The sequence below is a fragment of the Eutrema salsugineum genome, unplaced genomic scaffold, assembly GCF_000478725.1.
Source record: "Eutrema salsugineum unplaced genomic scaffold, Eutsalg1_0 scaffold_10, whole genome shotgun sequence".
Classification (NCBI taxonomy): domain Eukaryota; kingdom Viridiplantae; phylum Streptophyta; class Magnoliopsida; order Brassicales; family Brassicaceae; genus Eutrema; species Eutrema salsugineum.
The window spans coordinates 10,518,340-10,538,605 of NW_006256908.1; the positions used below are offsets into that span (position 1 = coordinate 10,518,340).

Consider the following 20,266-nt stretch of genomic DNA (forward strand, 5'->3'; position numbering starts at 1 on the left):
TTACAAACCAAATCATACACAATTCGTGTTGCATTTGGCCTGTATTTTATGTGTGAAATCAAACAAATACACTAAACGACAACAGCATAAGAGTGGAATATGAAACACAAAATTACAATATAAAAACAGGAACCAATCACTCATGTCATGAACTTAAGATGTGAGCCATTGGCTTTGCTAAAGATAGCTTTTATTTTGTCCAAAGGTTATCATAAAACCTCAAATTAATTCAAAAATCTTGGTTATAAGAAAAACCCAAATATTCTTATCGGGAATCATCATCTCTAACAAAAGTCGCAATCGATTTTAAATTATCTAAACGCAACATTTGGAGTTTTGGGAACATATATTTCTCCAAAATATCATCATTTCTTCTTCTTTGGTTCTTTGTCTTCTGCATAGTCCTTGATCAATGCTTCAACATCTTTCCAAAATAAACCCTCAACAAGAACTCCATCTTTCGTGAACCTGAAAAACACAAAACCCATGAAAACGAGGCACGAGTTTATGCTGCACATATATAGCGTTGAGCGCCTGTAAATATAAAATGCAGAGAGAGTAAGAAAGAGAGAGTGACCATTGGGTGACACTTTTGGTGAGCTGGACTGACTTCCCAGCTGAGATTGATTTTGGATCAGCACTGTCGATGGTGAGAGTATACTGATCAGAGAATCTGGGCAGCTTTGAAGACACCACCAAGCCAGTGCTGGTGAATGATCCCTGCGTATTAAACACGTAAGATTTCGGATAGAGGAGCAAATGATAAGTGAGCTAAACAAAATATGTTTGAACCATAGCAAAACAGATTAACCAGAGAACATTAGACTCCTTACGCGTTTTTGACATTAACAAAATTATTGCTGAAATGGTTTCAGCAAAACAATATGTAGGAGCTCTTTCTGTTGTATATGCTAGACCTAACCAATGAGTAGAGAATGAAATGTAAATCTCATCCTAACGAATACAACCTAAATGAGAAGAGTAATCTTCTTCAAGCTGGTGAGAATGAGAAGGAAAAACCACCCATACTACATTCCAAAATCATTCAGTTAGCTGAAAAATGAAACAACACTGCACCGATCTCTCAAACACCAAACGATACAAGAACTGCCACAGTCATATTGCCAAGAATTTAAGCAACCGAACAATACATTGAAATGGAAATGTAGATGCCGTAAAATATGCAAACTCTACTTAACATGTCAGGCTAGTAGAAGCACAACACCAATTCCTTACAAAACAGAAGGAATTACTTAACATGTCAGGCTAGTAGAAGCACAACACCAATTCCTTACAAAACAGAAGGAATGCAAAAGTTTGACAACGGAAATTAACATAGAGTTCCAGTTAAAAACGACTGAATGGGGGAAGTACATTACGCACCTAATCACAGAACTACATTGCCATAAACAAGCCAAGAATTTAGTCTATCCAAGATTGCTTCTCAAAAAGAAAACGATTCTCAACAGTCAGAGAACAAACCTCAAGAGGATAGGTGAACAATATCGCATTCTTCTCCTTAGTGTACAGAATCAGCTGCAACACCGCATTCAGCACTACATACTTGCCATAGTCAAGAACCACACATCTTATTCAAAATACACAACATGTATCGAGCGGCTTATATGGTCATACTAGAGACAATGAGGTTTCAAACAACATTTCAGCCACATTACAGCAATCTATCTAAACAATAAAAGACTAGAATTCCAAACTGCAATTGCCGTTTTCCATCGTCTTAGATTATATCTTACACCCTATAATTCGTAACTGTTAATTCTGGAGAGCCAAATGGGGCTCAAGCATAACGCATCAAGCGAATTCGAAGCAATAGCTGACGAAAAAAAAAGGATATAATATGATGCATCCAATCAAAAAGTTCCTGTTCTCAGGGAATTTTTTGTTGTAGAACTGGGCAACAAGAGCATCCACGATGATAATCACACCTAAGAACAGTTTGAGGTTGCTCAACCTCACATCCTCCTTGTATCCACGGCTCGTTACGATCTACGCATCAAAAAGGGACAAAAAGGAAGATCATGATTCACACAGATCAGATAAAGCCAAGGAGAATCTATGAATATTTTTCTGTGCCTTACATCGGAGACGGACTCGTCGAGGATGTGCTTGATCGAGTTGTGGTCCAACAGATTAGCCTTCTTAACATTCGTCTTCGTCGGTTCTACCTTCTTCTCTTCCATGGCGGACAGATCAGATCCAGAAAATTCCAGATCTCTAGGGTTCTGCAAAAATTCTCGTGCTCTCGAGAACGCAGAGTGTAGTAATTTCTCGACCGCAAAGACTTAAGAGAGACTGTTGTTTTGGTTCGACGAGGAGGAAGACGATATATTGATGGAGCTTGGAGACGTTTCGGTCAAAACTGGTATACTGCGATGTCGTTTCAACTATGAGAAATATTGGGCCTTAAGAATGTGACACTCTTTTTTGATGCAAAAAAAAAGTTAATTAATTAATTTATTCCTTGTGATAGTCAATTAAAATTTTAATCCTCTTTTGACAACTAATTAAACCTTCCTTATCAAAATAATATTTTTCATCATATATTTGGACTATTTAAAAGATTTTCAACTTAAAAGCTAAAGTTTTTTTCTTTATACAATCAGATTGGATAGTTAATTTGTAGAGATAAGAGGCCAAACAAAAATCAATTTGCCATACTATAAATTTTAGAGAGATTTCATACTGGAAATTAAAGATATAAAACAGTCGAAACCAATATTCTTGCAGAAAATACAATAATCAATTGCAATCATCAGGAATCCAATAGAGTGATATAACTAATGAAAGAAATTATTGGAAGTATACTTTAATCTATTTATTTATTTCAATCTTATTTCTAAATCCTATAGTTGGACTGGTTTCAAGAAGGCTTGGACTTGACTCTGCTAGAGCTCGCATTGGAGAGCAACAGCTTAGCTCCCTTGACAAGCTCTTCCTTGATCATGAACAGAACCGCAGCAGCTAAGACGCTCTGCACAATCTTTGTGCTCATCCCTTTGTAAAACCCGTAAAGCCCTTCATAACGAATCATTTTCAGAATCGCATCCAGCGTTCCTGTAATTCCAAACCCGAAAAAGAAACTCTCAGTTTTCCATCGATCCATGAATTGGGAAAATGAGTTTTGTGGCCAAACCTTTGTACTGTTGTCTTTTGTCCCCTGTTGTGACCTGTTTGGCTTGAAGTCTAGACTTTACAACCAAGAGAGGATAAGTTGTGACTGTAGCTCCGAGTTTAGCCACAGCTCCAAGAAGAAATGTCTATGAGGAAAAAAAAAAGACGTGAAAAATTGGCAATGGAGAGCAAGAAACATCTTATCAAAACAACAAATGCAAAATGTTAAGAGTCCGGACCTCCAAAGCGGTTACGTTGCTGCTACCCTTCAAGGCACGTTTTTTCTTCAGCTTTGCTAACATTGTCTCGTACAACATAAATTGCATTGATGGATTACTTACCTGTAAGTTTTAGAAAGAAAAAAAACACACCTAACAGTCAGAAGATGCACTTAGACAGACAATATAAAAAAAAAACACCTAAGTTCACATACCATGATCAATGTGGGAATTACACCTTTCCAGAAGCCAGTCACTCCAGCTTCATCGTAAACCTCTCGAATCTGAAACATCATTCATTATGTGTCACAAAAACTGTCTTAATATTGTCTTGAGAGGTTTATAGAGTTTGAATTAAGATTCTATCGAGTCAAACCAACTTATTCTGGTTTGTATATACGTGAAGCTGCCTCATACCGTATTAAAGGTCCCATAAGGACGCGGCTCAACTGGAACCAGAGCTTCTGCATCAGAAGAAGGTGACTCGGAGACAGTCCTCTGATCTTTTGGCATTTTTCTGTGGGTCTGCATTACATACAAGTATTCAACAAGAATCAGGGGGAGAAATAAAGGGGGAATAGGAGTGTGGACAAGAAAACTCATAGATTCCACTACTAAATGCAAAACTAAAATGTATGAAAATACAGAGAAATTGATTAAACACCCTGAGAATAAATTTTAGGTGGTGTATATGAAGCCATTAATACCTGCATGCGTGTAACAATCACCCAGATTGGATTCGTCATAAGAACATTAACTGATCTGCACAGGGAAAGAGCTATCATACTTCAAATGAGACAGCAGAAGAAATGGAAAAAAAAAACAGAAGATAACATTACTGAAGTATGGATGTTTAATAATCTTTGGCTGGAATGCCTTCAAAGTTTCCCCAATCAAATAACAAAACAACTATGACTATAAGACCTAACAGTTAAAGTTACACCATCCACCTAGAAGCTCCATTAACCAAATGACACTTATAAGAGCATAAAATGCTGAACCACCTAAGTGCTATTTTGCATCGAAACTGATAAAAAAAAAAAAAAAAGTATGTATGGCACTGCTAACAAATGATAATCCGCACTGTAACAGACCAAAAATCTAGCAAAATACAAATATCACATAAAGGATTGCTGTTTTACCCAGCTAAGGCAGCCACTAGAAGTGAAGAAAACATCCCAACAGATCCGTCACCCAACCCTTTCTTGCTTTGTCGAAGAGCTGCAGCTTCAACTTGATTCCGAAACACTTGGTAGAAGTAGTAGTACACACCCTGTCTCATCCAAAAAGAGAAGCAATCAAAAGGCTTAGAGAAGATCATCTTGCCAAAATGAGAAATAAAAGTATAAAACATCCACTTTCTTTCCTCTATTCTAAACCTCGAATCACAAAATGGCTAAAAATACAGATTCTCTGGATATATTAGTACAGAAGTGAGGGAATGTAACCTGTGATGCCGCAGTTCCGGCGAGAGACGGCGCCAATCCACCATATAATCGCTCCCATCCCTCTTGTTTCACAACCTTCAATACAAAAGCAATACAGCAAATCAAGCTCTCAGAAACTTGTCTAAGGGAAAGACTATTAAACGAAATATACAATCGCACAAGTATTAAGGCAAATCTTCGTTTGATCCTGAGAATCAGGAGAGACAAAAAAAGCAAAAATGAAAACCTGGCACATGTGTTCAATAGTTCCAAGTTTCCTCTTCTCCCTCTTCAGATCCCGCTCCGTTTGTTGGCGCGTATTTACCTAATTTTCAAACGATTGCAAAAACAAACATCATCGCTTCAAAACAAGAATACGATTATCCAGAAGAAGAAGAAAAAAATTGGAAAATTGGCCACAATAAGAATCGTACAGTTTGGAGAGGATAAGTGAGGAGTTGAGCAATGATCCCACCACCAGCTCCAGCCAATCCATTGATCAAAGCATCCGACATGATTTCTATCCTCCACACACACACACACAAAAATAAAAATCAGAAACAGGAAAATAAAAAATCGGAATCGGAACTAATGCCAAAGGCGAAGAGATCGAGATTACCTCAGAGGTTCAAATTGAAATCGTCACAAGACGAAGGAGAATCAAAAGAGAGCTTATGAGGCTATCGTTGATGGCGTCGGTAGCTGTTGGCAGAGCTTCTTCTCCATCCCCAATGGAAAACGATTCTTTTCGTTTCAGATGTTCATTCGAAGAAAACACGCGAGTTGACGTTGAGGAGTGTATGGATGTTTTGACTGATATACCCCTGTTACTTGAGTGGTATTACGAGACTTTACCCTATAACTTAGCTAGCTGGATAAGCCATCTTTTCTTGAATTGCGTGTTCGGTCCATATGATGTGGGAGAGGGAAGGAAAGAAGCTCTCTCTTCTCTGCGTTTTTTATGATATCATTCCAATAATATCTTTTTTGAAAGATTTTTAACTCTTCTACATTTTTGGCCGGATATGGTGATGACATTTTGATTTGCTTTTCAGGGTTCGAATAGCAATCATTCAAGTGCCATAGAGATTTGAGTATGTATGAGAGATTAATATGAACTTATAATGAAGCGAATGTGATTATCCGATTGATAATACTTTACCATCAATGGTTATTCGAATGCATATATGTATGTTAAGGAAAATATTTAGGAAACTTCACATGTTTTTCTTACTGCCAACATAGGAAACAAATAAACTAAATTAAATTAGAAAAATATAACAATTGATTCCCCTGGCTATGCGATTACACAAACACACCTAGTTTTTGAGGTTCTCTAAGTTGGGGAGAATTATTCCTTTTGGGTTAGTAAGTGGTAAGTAAATAACTAAATACTTATGCAAAAACACTTAATGTCACGCATCAAAAAAATAATTCTGTCTAAAGAACACATGAATTCTCAACACTCTGTCTCTCGCTGGATTCGAGATGTCACTTCACGGAGATTCAGATTCGGAGATTCAGATTTGAAGAAGTCATGTTCTGTCTTCTTCTGATTCTCCTTACTCTTTCTTCTCTTATGCTCCAAGGTTATTTTTAGATGTACGATGAAGGAAGTGTTTGGGAGATCGAAAACACCGTTACTGAACGTAACACAAATAATCGGAAAGATATTAGGCCCATTTTAGTATAACAACAAAGAATCAGCCCACGTCTGATAGTCGCGTGTTGTTCAGTATAAGTTGCGTGAAGCATGTGGATTTTGGAGCTAGAGCCTAGAGAGCTTGTGCATAATTTGACTAATTGTACTCCACTTGCAATAGTAATACGTGCGGGTTACTAATTTAAAATGTTCATTGATATTTTGAAATAATATGACTGGTGTTAAATTAAATCATTACACTTTTCATGGATATTAGCTTAGGATAGTATGATAAAGTTTTAGTTATATTATCAAATTGCTCATTTTTTCCTTTGTTTTAAAGACGTTTTCATGGAAGAATATGCATATGTCATGCAAGTTTAATTTAACCTATAAATATGCATATAATGATCAAAAAATTATATACATCATCAACAGGAAGAGGTTAAAGAAAACCTTACATCCGAGTTTTATCTTTCTTATAGTATTGTGAAACCAATTTAACGTTTTTCGTTCTACCATTACACCCTTATTTCTTGCATGTGTAGAGAAAATCAAGAAACAAAAAAAAAAAAATGACTTACTCGTAGTGGTAGTAAAACTAGGGAGCATCAGGAATTGGCGACGGTGGTGAGAACAGATACAACTACAAGGTGATAGCTTGGGCAAACGAAAGATGATCCACACGAAACTATAAGGCTGTGACAACTAACGAAGATCCTGCGTTTCGTGAAGTTTTGCGTATTCCTCATGATAGCCTGCGTCGTTTTTGAATCTTGACTTGTTCAGTGAGAATTCGACCGACATTTGTTTCTTTTTTATTGGGAGAGCAAGCTGCCCATGAAAACAAATGCTTATGAATATTGGAAAGTCAAACTCGAGAATTTGGACACAAATGGATATATTGTGTTGGTTATCTTGAAGTGTATATTGGCCTTGAGATCCAATGTTGTTTTTGAATTTGATCTAGTCGTAGTCTTTTATAGATAATGCTTTAGCGTTATAATCGTATATTCGTATGTCCGTGTGAATCAATTAATCATACATATAATGAGTCTGTTCCATTTTGTTACGTTTTGATGAAACGACCAGTTGAACTACAGCATTGTGTGCTAATATCGTGTTTACAGATGTCTAAAACTTTTTTTTTACAGATGTCTAAAACCTTTTTTTTACAGATGTCTAAAACTTTATACAGATGTCTAAAACTTTATACAGATGTCTAAAACTTTTTGTTTGTTTTTTGTTTTTTTTCTTATGATAAAACATTACATTCGTTAAAAGATCTTAAAATTAGTGTAGTTAATATAAATTTACACACTACTACAACTAATTGTGGAACAGTATATTTCTGTATTTTAAAAATTAAACTCAGTTTTCTATGAATTAGCAACGTTTGGTTGATTGATATAAATTGCAACTTAATTTTTTTTTCCATTGGTCTTAAATCGAAAATCTTTTTTTTTTTTCGGCAAATCGAAAATCTTTATACGCTAGAGAATAATACTAAATTCTCATGCTATAACATTTTTATGGGGTCAACTTACAGAGTTACATAACAATATTACACCGTTAAGTTATTTGAGAAAAGAAAACCAAACAGAAAAAAAAAAAAAAGAGGCAAACCGTTACGTTATTTCATTAACGCCGTCAAATTTTTGAAACATATCGCATAAATTCGCCGTCAGATTCAATCCCAGCCATAGTCTCCGGCGCTAAGACCACCTCCAAATCGACGCTCCCATTTCCATCCCTCCCCGGAAACGCCGAGATCTTCCCGTCGAACTTATTCGACCGTCCGCTTCTAACTGCCACAGGCCTTCCCCACCCGAAATCGTTGTCGTACATTGGGAATCTCGGCGAGCTTCCCATCGTGACCGAAGCTCCGTCGAAATTCCCGAGAGGAAAGCACCTCGGATTCGCCTCCCAATCCGCCACAACGCTTCGAATCTTCCCGTCTTGGTGAGCCGCCACGTTCTGGTTGAGCTGATCGGCGATCCATCGGAGATCCCGAGACAGAACATCTCCCGCCGTCGCAAACGTCGGAACGCTCTGGATCGCGTTTCCGAAGTATTCCGGTTCCAATTTCGGGCTCAATCGGTGTCGACAGTTCACTGCCATCCGAAACGTCGTCGTTTTAGAGCTCGGAAGCTTCCTCGCTCGAGTGATCGCTCGCCAGAGCAACGCGCAGAGAGACTGAAACGACGATATCTCCACCGTGTCGACGGTTTTGCTCACTGTTTTCGAAACGGCGTCGTTTCTACCGAATAAACTCTCCAGCATTTCCGTCAGTTTACCGTTCTCTTTTCCGTTAAGTTTGTCGTTGCTCTGCTTCCCCAACACCTCAACGCCGTTAATCACCGTCCAGTTTCTCTTCTTGTTCACCATCGATTTCAGCTCCAGAATCTGTTCCCTAGTGAAACTGAAAATCCGTTCCCGTAACGGCTCGTTCTCGTTGAACGTCACCTTGGGCCCACCTTGGGGTACTTTGAGCACAGCCTGTGAGATTAGCACAGACTCCCGCGTAAAATCAGGCTTACGTGTCACATTCTCAACACCTCTAGACACCTCAGCAAACGTATTGATGAAATTCCACAGCGAGGTTCCGTCAGTGACGGCGTGGTTAACGGAGCAGCCGATGAAAACGCCGTCGATCAATTCCGTCACTTGAACGGCGAGGATCGGTCTGTGATGTCCCTCGTAACTCACCGCCCTGTCGTAAGAGAAAAACTCTTTCACGACATCGGGAACGTCGATTCCGCCGATAACGTCGCGGACGTGGACGGAATTTGCGTCGGCGAAAACGAAATCTGCGCCGGCGTCATTGCAGGAGAGGAAGACGTGGCCGTCTTCGGAGGTGGAGAGACGGCCGGCGAGAGGAGGGAAGTGAGAGAGGGTGAGAGAGAGAGAGTGTTTGAGGTGAGAGAGAAGCGCGTGTGTGGGGAGGTGAGGGCGCGTGAAGAGACAACCTTTCTGGATGTAGTGGCAAGAGAGCATGGGGAGATCGGAGACGGAGAGTTTGAGGTCAACGAGAGTTGACTTTTGGTCTGGAAAGACTCTGCTTCTGGAGATTATAGTTACAGAGTTGTCGAGAGAAGGCATTTTTTGTTTTGTGTTGTTTCGTTCTCTGTTTTTTTTTTTTTTAATAAGCTCTCAAAGAGTTTATCTGTGTGTGATGGGGAGAGACTAGAAAGAGTGATGAGAGAAGAGAAAGAGAGGGGACGTGGTTTATATAGTGGAAGATAGAAAGAGGAGAAGAGGTTCATGAATCAAATGATGATGTGGATATCATTTGGCATTTATTTTATTTATTTTTAAAATTATTAAAATGGAGCCCTTTGTTCAACTTGTGTCGCCTTGTTACTTTGGAAAAGTGTTTCTTTATTTCTGAATAATGAATTTGTCTAGTAATTTGATATTTTTGTTGTTTTGTTTTGTTTGTGTAAAAGGGTGTTGAAACACATGTAACATATGAGAGAGTTTAAGGCAGAAAATCAAGAGTGAATGAATCCACACCCCTTTTTTTGGCACCTGTAAAAAAAAAAATTGAAGATGAAAACAAAACCAATGGTTAAGACGTAAGATAAGATTATGGACCATCATTCAATTTTTTGGTTATAGGTTTCATTCAATATTCTTCAATTTGTAATGATCACCAGTGGTTTTAAGCAATGATTTTAAACCACATTTAAAGGATAACTCAGTCAGATCATATTTATGATATTTCTTTTATTCACAAAAACATAATTTTGACTCTCTTTTACATACATAAATTTGAATTCATACTGTTCGTCTTTGCTGTCACCATTACGAAATAAATATTTTTAAGTTAGAAAATCTATATTAATTAATTTGAAGTTATGACTCTAAGATTATGTGAGTAATTAAACACTTACAATTTTGTGTTTGTAAAGTGAAGTGTATCTATTAGTAATTATATGAACAAAGTATAGAAAAACATATTCTTCACTTAACAAGTATAGATCACGTTTTAAAACACTAGTTTCAAAAGAGATCTCTATTAATCTCAATAATCCAAAGTATATAAAAAGGTTATGTACCAATGACGAGGAACGTATTTTAGAACGACTATAGTCATAACGAGTTGTTATATAATACTGTAAGATGTATTGCTTCATATCAAAGAAAATATCCGAAGAAAGAGGTTTACCTTGGAATTCACAAATATTGGTGTGGAATCCCCAAGTTTATTGCAGATTCTCGAGCCGAATGAATCCACGTGGCGTTCAGACACACGGATTCATTTCATACATGGCATACATGCACAAGTCAGTGTGTGAGACGAATTGCAAACCAAAAGGTATGGTCGCCTGCAGGATCAACATGTAACGTAACGGACGACTGTGTATTTAAAAGACAAAATAAATTGTGTATTCAATCAAACTTATATAAAACGTTCCTTGCCGGTTACAAAAACGGTATGTGGTGGAAACTAAAACCCGAATCCGCGGAAGAAAGTACATAATAAAGCAGCCATTTTATATAATCTTTTTTTGGCATATTTTTCCTTAAATATTTACTGAAACCAAATACAATTTAAGAATTTACCATTGTTTGTAAAAAAATGCTGAAATTTAAGTTGTTATTGTAAGAATTTAATTATTGGTTCAAGTATTTTCTTCAGAATGAATGACTATAATATTTACGGATATTGAGTTTGTGAAAACAAATAATTATTTATAATCTATATATATAAAAATAGCTTTTTTCTCTTCTGGTGCTGCCACCTCAGCAACCACCTGTACAATTATTTTTTTTAAAATTTTTTGGTTTGTTCGGTTTCTCTAATTACGGCAAATGATGAGACACTTTAAATAAATCAAATATCACACTACCATAAACTGAAATTAAACAAATCATATGAACGACAACAATCATGGAATCATCATCAAAAAGGAATTGCATAAACAGATTTTTCGACGAAAGTGATATTTTCCAGAAAAAAAAAAACTCAACTCAGCTCAGCTTAACCATAAACGCTGGACTTTCTACCAATTCCAAAAATGATCCATGAAATCCACGCCAAATTGGAGTCACCTACGACACACCCAAAAAACCAATTCCAAAGTTGAGAAACCGATCAGCTCTCCAAGATGATGACAAATAGAGGTATATCTAAGAAATCATGGGGAGGGGTTAGACCGGCACCGATTCTAGAAAAAAACACCGCAAGAGTGGAGGATACCGAAATTAAACTGAATCACCAAGAAAGAGAAGGAGGATGGAAAAATGACTCAATTAGAGACCAAAGGAATGGATATGAACAAAAGGTTGGTCCGACCAAAATTTCAATCACCCTCTTTCAATGGAAGCACCTTCTATCATTAAACCAAAATTCTAACAATAGAAGGGTTTTGCCAACATTTAAGAGAGCTATCGATTAATACCTACAATTATGAAGGGCTAAAAACGGACACGACTTTGTATAATCAAAATGGGATTTCATAAACATCGAACGAACAAAGAAATATAGCAGAAAAATGAGCCAATATAAAATAATACAAAAAATTACAGACTAAAAAAAACTCTTTCACACTAACCATCCAAACCCGATTTCAATATAGATATATTGTACTTCGACTGACTCAAGGTCTTATACAAAATATACTAACGGAGAAAGTGTTTTTACAATTACAAATTAAAAAAACAAAGAAACAAATACTTCAGAAACAAAAATAAATTAACAAGAATAAACATAACACTTCCATAACATAAACCAAAAAATTATTAAAAAAAACAACCCCGAATAATACCTTCTATAAGAGACATAAGTCCTCGAGATATAAAACTATAAAAAAGAAAAAAACACGTATATAATATAATAGCGAAGAATCATAATATAAAAGCAATGGTAAACGCTTGCGCGTAGCACGGATCACACACTAGTATTTTATATAATTATTATAAACAGTATACAACATTTTATATAATTATTTGGCAGGATGATATGATATCACATAGCGACATATATGATATAGATATCACTATCTAGCAAAATCTGGTTTGGTGTATTTGAGGTAAGATTAAGATGGAAATTGCATAAATCTTTGACCGTATGAGAGACTAGGATTCTCAAATCCAAAAGATTTTATTTCCATAGTAAAAGAAAAGCTTCTAAAACAACGCCCTTGGAATTCCAAGAGATTTGCATGGGGTTTGTGAACAACGAAGACTTGTAATGCACTTTTTGTAGCATTTGTCTTATATGATTGTATACAAATGAAACTGTTAGATATAGTAAAGATCATTAAATTATATTTCAAATAATAAACTATCATCAATCAAGTCATTCGAGATCATTAGCAAGTGTGATTAATTTTAAACACTATAAATCACTCTGTTAATGGGTTGGCATTCCTAAAATCCCGAGGAAAGTCGGCATGAAGAATCTCATATTCAACTGATACAGTCTAGTTCCAACTGCTTTGGCCACTGTCACAACACTTCAAATGTCTATATTTAACTAATTAAGTTATTGTGAGAGAAATTAAACAAACAAAAAAACTAATCATGGCTTATGTTTGAACTAACTTTGACATAAAGTGTCGGTTTCAGCAATTATTACACGAAGATTCTCGTTAACCGTCTTTTTCAGTTTTGTCGGCGTCCCGATATTTTGTATTATTACAAAACTGCCACTTGAAGTGATCATGTGCGATGCAAGAAACGAAAGCTTCAAACACAATGCTACGTTTTGACCGTTGGATTGTTGCTCCGTCGTTTGTTTATTTTCATCGGACGGATAGTTTCCAGTACATGAGTTTGTCGTCACACATTACAAAATACACAAGTGTTTGACTCGGAACCTTCTTGACGCCCCCACAGCTGATCTGATATATCATCCTCGATATTATATTTGGGGAAGTGCCTCAACATCTTTTTTCTGTCCTCGATTAATATCTTCACTCAAAAAGATCTTTCGTATATGTCCTTTTCATTTATTTAATAGGTATTTTGAGTATACATCGATCCACAAGAAAATGAAACTAATCCAAATTTTGCTTTGTAATAACTGAATACATGTGGTTGTGATCGAAAGAATTCTACATCACAAATACATAATAAATACATATATATCCTAAGGGTTCCAATAGTGACAACAGGGTGAATATTACTGAATAAATTTTGAGCGTATAAAACATGCGAATTAGACAAAACAAAAAATGCAAAATAAAACAGATTGTTTTATTTTTACAAAGCAATAATACAAATTGTTACAAAAATAACATTGTACTATTCGGGAAAGTTGATCTGAATCCATGATCAATCAGGATTATTAAAAATCGTAATTAATCGGGATTGATTTATTAGTATATATGTGCGCCACATTACAAAATTTGTATCATCCCTCGTCCTTTGGAAACACTAAGAATTGTCTTGAATATATATGAAACTATAAATAATTTAGTTGTTGATCAAAAGTATAATTTAGTTGTCCGGTGATAGAAGTAAATATAAATTTTGTTAGATTAGTTTCTCTATAAATAAATATTAATTTTGTTAGATTAGTTTCTCTATCGCAAGATTAAGACGTAGCTTTGAGATCTACCACGTGTATGACAGGTTGACAGTTCAAGCCAAGCTTTTATTTTCCGAATATTGAATGTATTTTGTATTGGGTTTTAATACCTAAAGTAAGATGTTCTCTACGAAAAATGTGTGAATTCAGGTAAATTAAAATGGTTGTTATACTATTCTGTTTAGTTTAATGAACAAAAAATCTCGCAAACTATATTGTTTTGGTCTCCTGTCTAGAAACTTTGCGAGTCAAAAGTCCATAGGTTATTGGTAACAAACAAAAAATCTTGTCATTTAATTTTAAAAGAGTAGTATACTGCGTATATAACAGAAACTAGCTAGTTTCTTCGACGGGATAACAGACTAAAATATGTATGAAATTACAAATCAGCACTCGTAACCAATTTAACTTTAGATATTTATACACGTTGGTCTATATCAACTGTTAAGTGTGGGATATTCAAAAGTCAAGATCATTGGAGTTTAATACACAATTTGGTGCATTTTGGGATATTTTGATGAGTTGAAACATGTAGATCGATATAAACTATTAAGGTTGGAATTACTCAGGTTTTGAGAATTCGAAACTATACGACAGCAAATAGAGCTGCAAACCCGATGGGGCCAAAACATATTTGGCTGATTAAAAACAAAAAACTCGGAATAACCTGTAAATTAATAAAATTGGACCATCAAATCATGACCTATTTTGAACCAGTTCTTATATTACAAAAAGAACAGAACTAATCAATCACAATATTTATGTCATAACTCATAAGTAGGAGTTTATATAATTAGCGAGTCAATAAACTTGTAAAATATGGTTGTGGTGTGAGAAGAGAAATATAATCGGAAGCAAGGAAGTAAGAACGGGACGTGGCTACACAATTAGTAAATTACACACACACACTCATAAATTTTGAATATGGTTTAGGAAATAATCGAAAGGGATGAAAAGGCTAAACCAAAATTACTGTTGTAGACTTGTGTTGTGCAGACCATTTTGACGATTAAGTTTGTTGGGTACATAATAAAACAACAGACAAGCCACACTTGGCTATCCACCCATTTCGAAGGGCGCCGCTTTCTAACTATAATATAATTTATTTATTAATCTATTGGATTTATACTTTTTGTTGGATACTTTTGTTTGTTTAATTATTTAAAACTTCTTCCCATTGTTGGCGAAAAAGAAATTGTCCTTTCCAATTAGAGAACTTCTTCTTTTTTCTCCATTGATCACATCAAACCCCATTAACATGATTGTGATTTTTACATTTTTTAAATTGGTCACATCCTGCTCATTGAAATTTTATTAACGACAAAGATTTTTAAATATTATCCATAGACTATTCACAGTAAATCATTAATTAATAACAAACAAGAACATAATCATAAAACGCCAATAAATGATTGATGACTATATTTTTTCCCTTTAAAATCTGATATTTGTTCATTTTTAAAAAATCATTTTTTTACAAATCAAAAGGCTTGAATCTCAGCATGTAAATGGTTTACATAATTAAGTATAATTAAATCACAGCAAACAGTCAAATATATAGAATTCAAAGAAGTTTAAGAACACAGATTTGTAAAAGAATAACTCTCTTTTATTAACTTTTAAAAAAATCACTCAAAAACTAAAGGCTCTCAAATCTCTCTCTCTCAACTCATAAGTATTTGCAACAACTCTGCAACTTCTTATATAGAGAATGGATTAGCTAACTCCTAATTCCAATAGATAAACAAATTTCCTTTTAGATAACTCCTAAATTTCCTTTTAGATAAATCCTAAATTTTCTTTTCTAATCCTAACTTTTGATTAGGATTAGAAAACTTGCACTTCAAGTTTCTTTCAAGCTTATTCCAACAAAATATGGTTTTGCCACACATGACAAATCTTCTTAAACCACTAGATAATTAATTTCCCTCATACTAAACTACAATATTTAGCCTTGTAATCAAAATTATAGTATTAATTATAAAGATAAACAGAACAGACTTCATGTTTGCATTTAGCGTTTATGAGCTGCAAGTGCATTTTCTAAACGAAAAGAAAAATGTTTATTTTCATATTTTGAAAAAAGTATCACAAATAAACACCAAAGGCAAGAAATTATTGTTTTGACATTGGCCCAATAAAAAATGATCTAAAAATGAAGGGAAAGAAAAAGTTTCTCGTCATGTCTCGTCGCCCACTACAACTGTCCGGTGCTGTACTGATGTACTCTTCTAATGGACCAGATTAGATTAATTTCAGGCAGAAAGCAATACATCTTTTTTCTCTTTATATTCTACAAATTTTTTCTTTTTGATGTAATCTTTTCAGATTCTCAATATCGACAGACGACAGATCATGAAAATAGAAAAGATTGGATGATAACCAATACCTTTGATGCAGTTGTGCCACCTCCGCGCATCTCCTAATGGCCACCATCTAAACTCATTAAAACGTAAAAAAAAAACATACACGTCCTCATCTCACCATTATAGTTCTTGTAGAAAAATTCGAAGTAGATAAGTTTCAATCTTTTGTCCTTCTTACTCGGGAATTCGAAGTCTAATATTCAAAGTATTGATTTAACCTCTCCACAAATAGTTTCATCCACAATATATATCCACGGTAAGTTTGTACTATATTTTGAATTTATAATTAAAAATTAGATGTCCGTAATGCTTAATTTTGTCTAGAGATCATATACAAGTTGTAGTCAAATTTAACATTACAATATATGTAACATCCCGATTTCTGGGTAGTCGGAAAAGCTTATAAGAATTGATTTGGCTATATATGTCAACAAAGTGCATTTATCTTTTTTGGTCAAGTGTGCTGAGAGAATTCCAAAATTAAACGTGCTGATGCTGGAGTAATTTCAGGATGGGTGACCTACCGGGAAGTACTCTGCGGTACCGTGCGAGTGAAGACAAAGCATGGAGAAAGATCATGTGGTGATTGCAGGAACAGTAGATAAGTCTTACATGCCTTCCAAACTAACGACTTCCGACCGTCGGACAGTGGTGGGCCAACAGACCTAGAGAAGACGTTGAGCCTACGGACCTAGAGAGGGCGTTGGACTCACTGGAAAGGGCGGTTGGGGGAGTTAAGATTGATATCGCCGGTCCGCGCCTGGTCCCTAAAAGGAGGGCGGATCGGGATGTCACAAAATATATATATATATATATATATATCAAAAATTTATAAAATCATATTTTTCTGAATCATAATTTATTTACCTTTATAAAATATAAAATCATATTTTTTTTTATGCATAAAGGGCACCCACGCACGATCGTTTGTGGGGATGACCTTTAAAATGGTACCATTTTCTGCGGCCTTGATTTTTATCTCACGCCTGAACATAAATAATATATATTCCCATTTAAAATAGGAATTTCAGATTCTCGCATAATTTATTATTATCACGAACATAAGTCAAACCTTTGACAAGACCCCATTGGTGCACAAAATATTTTTGTACATATTTTATAATTAGTAGCAATAGCATGTATATATACTTGAAAACATGGGTTCATGTACCGCTAACTAAATGCATGTAACAACATACTTTGAACCAAGGCATTGTTCGTCCAATTCATTTTTATTCTTCCTTCAACATCAGCTATAACTTAAAATAAAAAATTTATCTCTTTCTTTTCATTCTTTCTCAAATTCCGTTTTTTCAGCTATGTTCATTCATCAGCGTAATAAATTTGTCTCCAAATTGTCGTGTTTTATTACCACACAAAAAGAAAAGATAATAAACTCTCTTCAAATCATTTGAAATGGAACATTTGATAATTGATATATGGCAAAAGAAGAAATGGTTGAAAAACCCGTTCGTATGGACTGACTACACGTGCTTATACCCTCTGCATATTTTATTGTCACGGATGATCAAAATTAGTATTGGTATTGTTGGTAATTAATCGACAAAATACTCTTTTTATATATTGAAACCCATCACATCATGTAAATGCATCGAACCCAAACCTAATTTGGTGACAAAAGAAAGAATCCAACCCTCTGGTAAGTTGTAATTAGCTAGTATATAATTGTTTTTCCAAAATACATGAATACAAAGCGAAATTGTTCAGGACAGCTGCATAACCACCAATACTGCTAGTGTCCTACTACTCCTACTACTAGTACTATACGAGGGATTGATTGTGACATATACATTATAAAACAACTAACCATTAAAAAATAGCCATACCTACTTACCTAGGATAAATAATAATGATATGTTTCCTATAAACTAATTTAAAATAAACCTATTTTTTCAGTTTTCTTTTATGTCTCTCCGTATACTTGTCGTTTATGTCTTGTGTACCTGCACGAAAGTATATGGAGACATTCGATAATCTAGCTTGTACGTATTTAAATACATATTACCAATCTATGTAGCTCAAAAAATAATTTGTTTGAATCGTTAGGTTTAAAACGGGACCATATGTTTTAATGTGAATAGAGAGATCATGTGATAATATTTCACGTAAGGGACTGGGTGGTTCATTTAGTTACACCAGTAAAACCTCTATAAATTAATAATGTTAAGACAATGATATTTTATTAATTTGTCGTGATCTATAAATTAATAATTATTAATTTATAGAGAAAAGTTGTTTTTCGCATATAATTTTCTACAAATTTATTTGGAATAATATTATAGTTTAAAATTTTAACAAATTTCATAATTTAAATTACGATTAAAAATTATAATCATCACAATAAAATAGTTTTTCACCATATTGGATTGTCCATATAAAAAATATACATGTTCATAAGTTTAAAATTTATCAAAACCTATGGCTACTATCAGTATTATTGATGATAAAATTGAAGATAACACTACAATACATTTAAAATATTTACATGTAAGAAAATCAATTATCACATCAAAAAATCATCATAAATTTTGATTGTATATAGTAAAACAGCAATAAGAGCTACTGATATGATAATTAGATAGATGAGAACCAATGAGATTTCAACTTTAACTAAAAAAGAATGCGTTAGTCATATTTTAGAATAATAAATTTACATATATTTACATAAATTTATATAATTATTAATTTATATTTTTATTGGGACCATATATTTATATAAAAGTTTTAAAAAAAATTATTATCTTATTATCTTATCGAAATTGATGTATTTTTACATTGACCCGACTTGGGACCAACAAAATTTATTAATTTATAGTGATTATTAATTTATCTAGTATTAATTTATAGAGGTTTTACTGTATTATGATTTATGAAAGTTCATTTCTAGAACTATTAAGGTCAGAATATGAGGTCGATCGTGTTGAAAATTCGAACCGAGCTGGATTATTTGGGATATCCTAAACGCTGAGTCATAAAGGGAAAAAGTTCAATTGATAAAATCGTGAGATTAATTGGAAATGATCGTAAATAAGATGATTCGAATATTAATAGATTGGTTCAGACAAGAAGACGTATGATTCTGCGTCGACATAAAGAAAAGAAAAAGCTGGGGCTAAGACGACCAATAACCCATAGAGTCAAGGTTGGTGAAGTGGAATGATAAGTTAGATTACTGTGAACAATGTATGCAAGTTGCTCACTTACATTACAAGTGCATGCATGCCTTTAATGTTGACCCATCTACACACCGGCCTACACATATTGTTAAATTTGATATATACATCCGCTGATCCGCATATTCTCTGTATATGGTTTGTATGTTGAGAAACCGTATTGTATCTTTACTGAGAAAGCAAATATGTTTTGTATGACTATTAAGCATCGCGTATACGGTTTCTGCTTGCTTAAACATCGTTTTTTAAAAAGCTTTTCAAAACAATCCAAAATCATAACTATGTAGTCTATTATTATTTATTTATTATCTTTCTGTAAACATCATATCTAGTACGAGCTCGTTTTATTTAGTTTTTTCGCAAAGTAAAGACAAGCTTTCTTGAAATTGATTTTGTCTCTGATGAAGACGAGGTTCTAGAAGTTATAGGGACGATGAAGAGGATGAGAAGTAAGAATAGGATCGACAATTTTTCTTTTATAATTTTGAGACATTCTTGATTCCATGTCGTTCGAAAATTTGAGCTTAACGATCATTTTTTATATGTTTATTCAAATGAATCATGTGACTACACAAATTTCACTAGACGTCGGTGTGGGTAACATATTGAAATCATTCCATTCTTCAACGTAACATTCCCAAGAGAGTAAATTTTTCATTGTATAATCAGCCCAGGACCCGGAATTCTGAGCATAGGTTAATTTATCAATTAGCGATGGTGCAAATTACAAAAAATAATATAGAGCTC

The 20,266-nt window shown here is 34.5% G+C and overlaps 4 protein-coding genes across 4 annotated transcripts; 1 reads left to right on the top strand and 3 right to left on the bottom strand.

Annotated features, from left to right (window-relative positions):
* Positions 1-224: 224 nt before the first annotated feature.
* LOC18028109 (probable signal peptidase complex subunit 2) lies at positions 225-2,397 on the bottom strand. Its single transcript, XM_024148486.1, has 5 exons — positions 2,100-2,397; positions 1,856-2,007; positions 1,483-1,564; positions 578-720; positions 225-468 (listed from the first exon to the last, which is right to left on the bottom strand). The coding sequence occupies exons 1-5, from the start codon at positions 2,199-2,201 to the stop codon at positions 366-368; spliced, it is 582 nt and encodes a 193-aa protein (XP_024004254.1). The 5' UTR covers positions 2,202-2,397; the 3' UTR covers positions 225-365.
* Positions 2,398-2,475: 78 nt separating this feature from the next.
* On the top strand, positions 2,476-7,378 carry LOC112081613 (the record flags this gene model as incomplete). Its single annotated transcript, XM_024148400.1, is given in 5 exon segments — positions 2,476-2,490; positions 7,025-7,172; positions 7,175-7,249; positions 7,252-7,323; positions 7,326-7,378. Coding segments are annotated over 5 exon segments (363 nt in total), but the record flags the coding sequence as incomplete, so codon positions are not given.
* LOC18028110 (peroxisomal nicotinamide adenine dinucleotide carrier) lies at positions 2,697-5,690 on the bottom strand. Its single transcript, XM_006411178.2, has 11 exons — positions 5,397-5,690; positions 5,212-5,297; positions 5,025-5,102; positions 4,799-4,873; positions 4,493-4,623; positions 4,058-4,112; positions 3,768-3,875; positions 3,566-3,634; positions 3,372-3,473; positions 3,155-3,278; positions 2,697-3,075 (listed from the first exon to the last, which is right to left on the bottom strand). Exons 2-11 carry the CDS (start codon positions 5,290-5,292, stop codon positions 2,882-2,884), a joined length of 1,017 nt encoding a protein of 338 aa, XP_006411241.1. The 5' UTR covers positions 5,293-5,297; positions 5,397-5,690; the 3' UTR covers positions 2,697-2,881.
* A 548-nt stretch (positions 7,379-7,926) lies between the features above and the next one.
* LOC18028111 (uncharacterized acetyltransferase At3g50280) lies at positions 7,927-9,594 on the bottom strand. The gene has a single exon (XM_006411179.2). The coding sequence runs from the start codon at positions 9,519-9,521 to the stop codon at positions 8,070-8,072; it is 1,452 nt and encodes a 483-aa protein (XP_006411242.1). The 5' UTR covers positions 9,522-9,594; the 3' UTR covers positions 7,927-8,069.
* Positions 9,595-20,266: the final 10,672 nt, after the last annotated feature.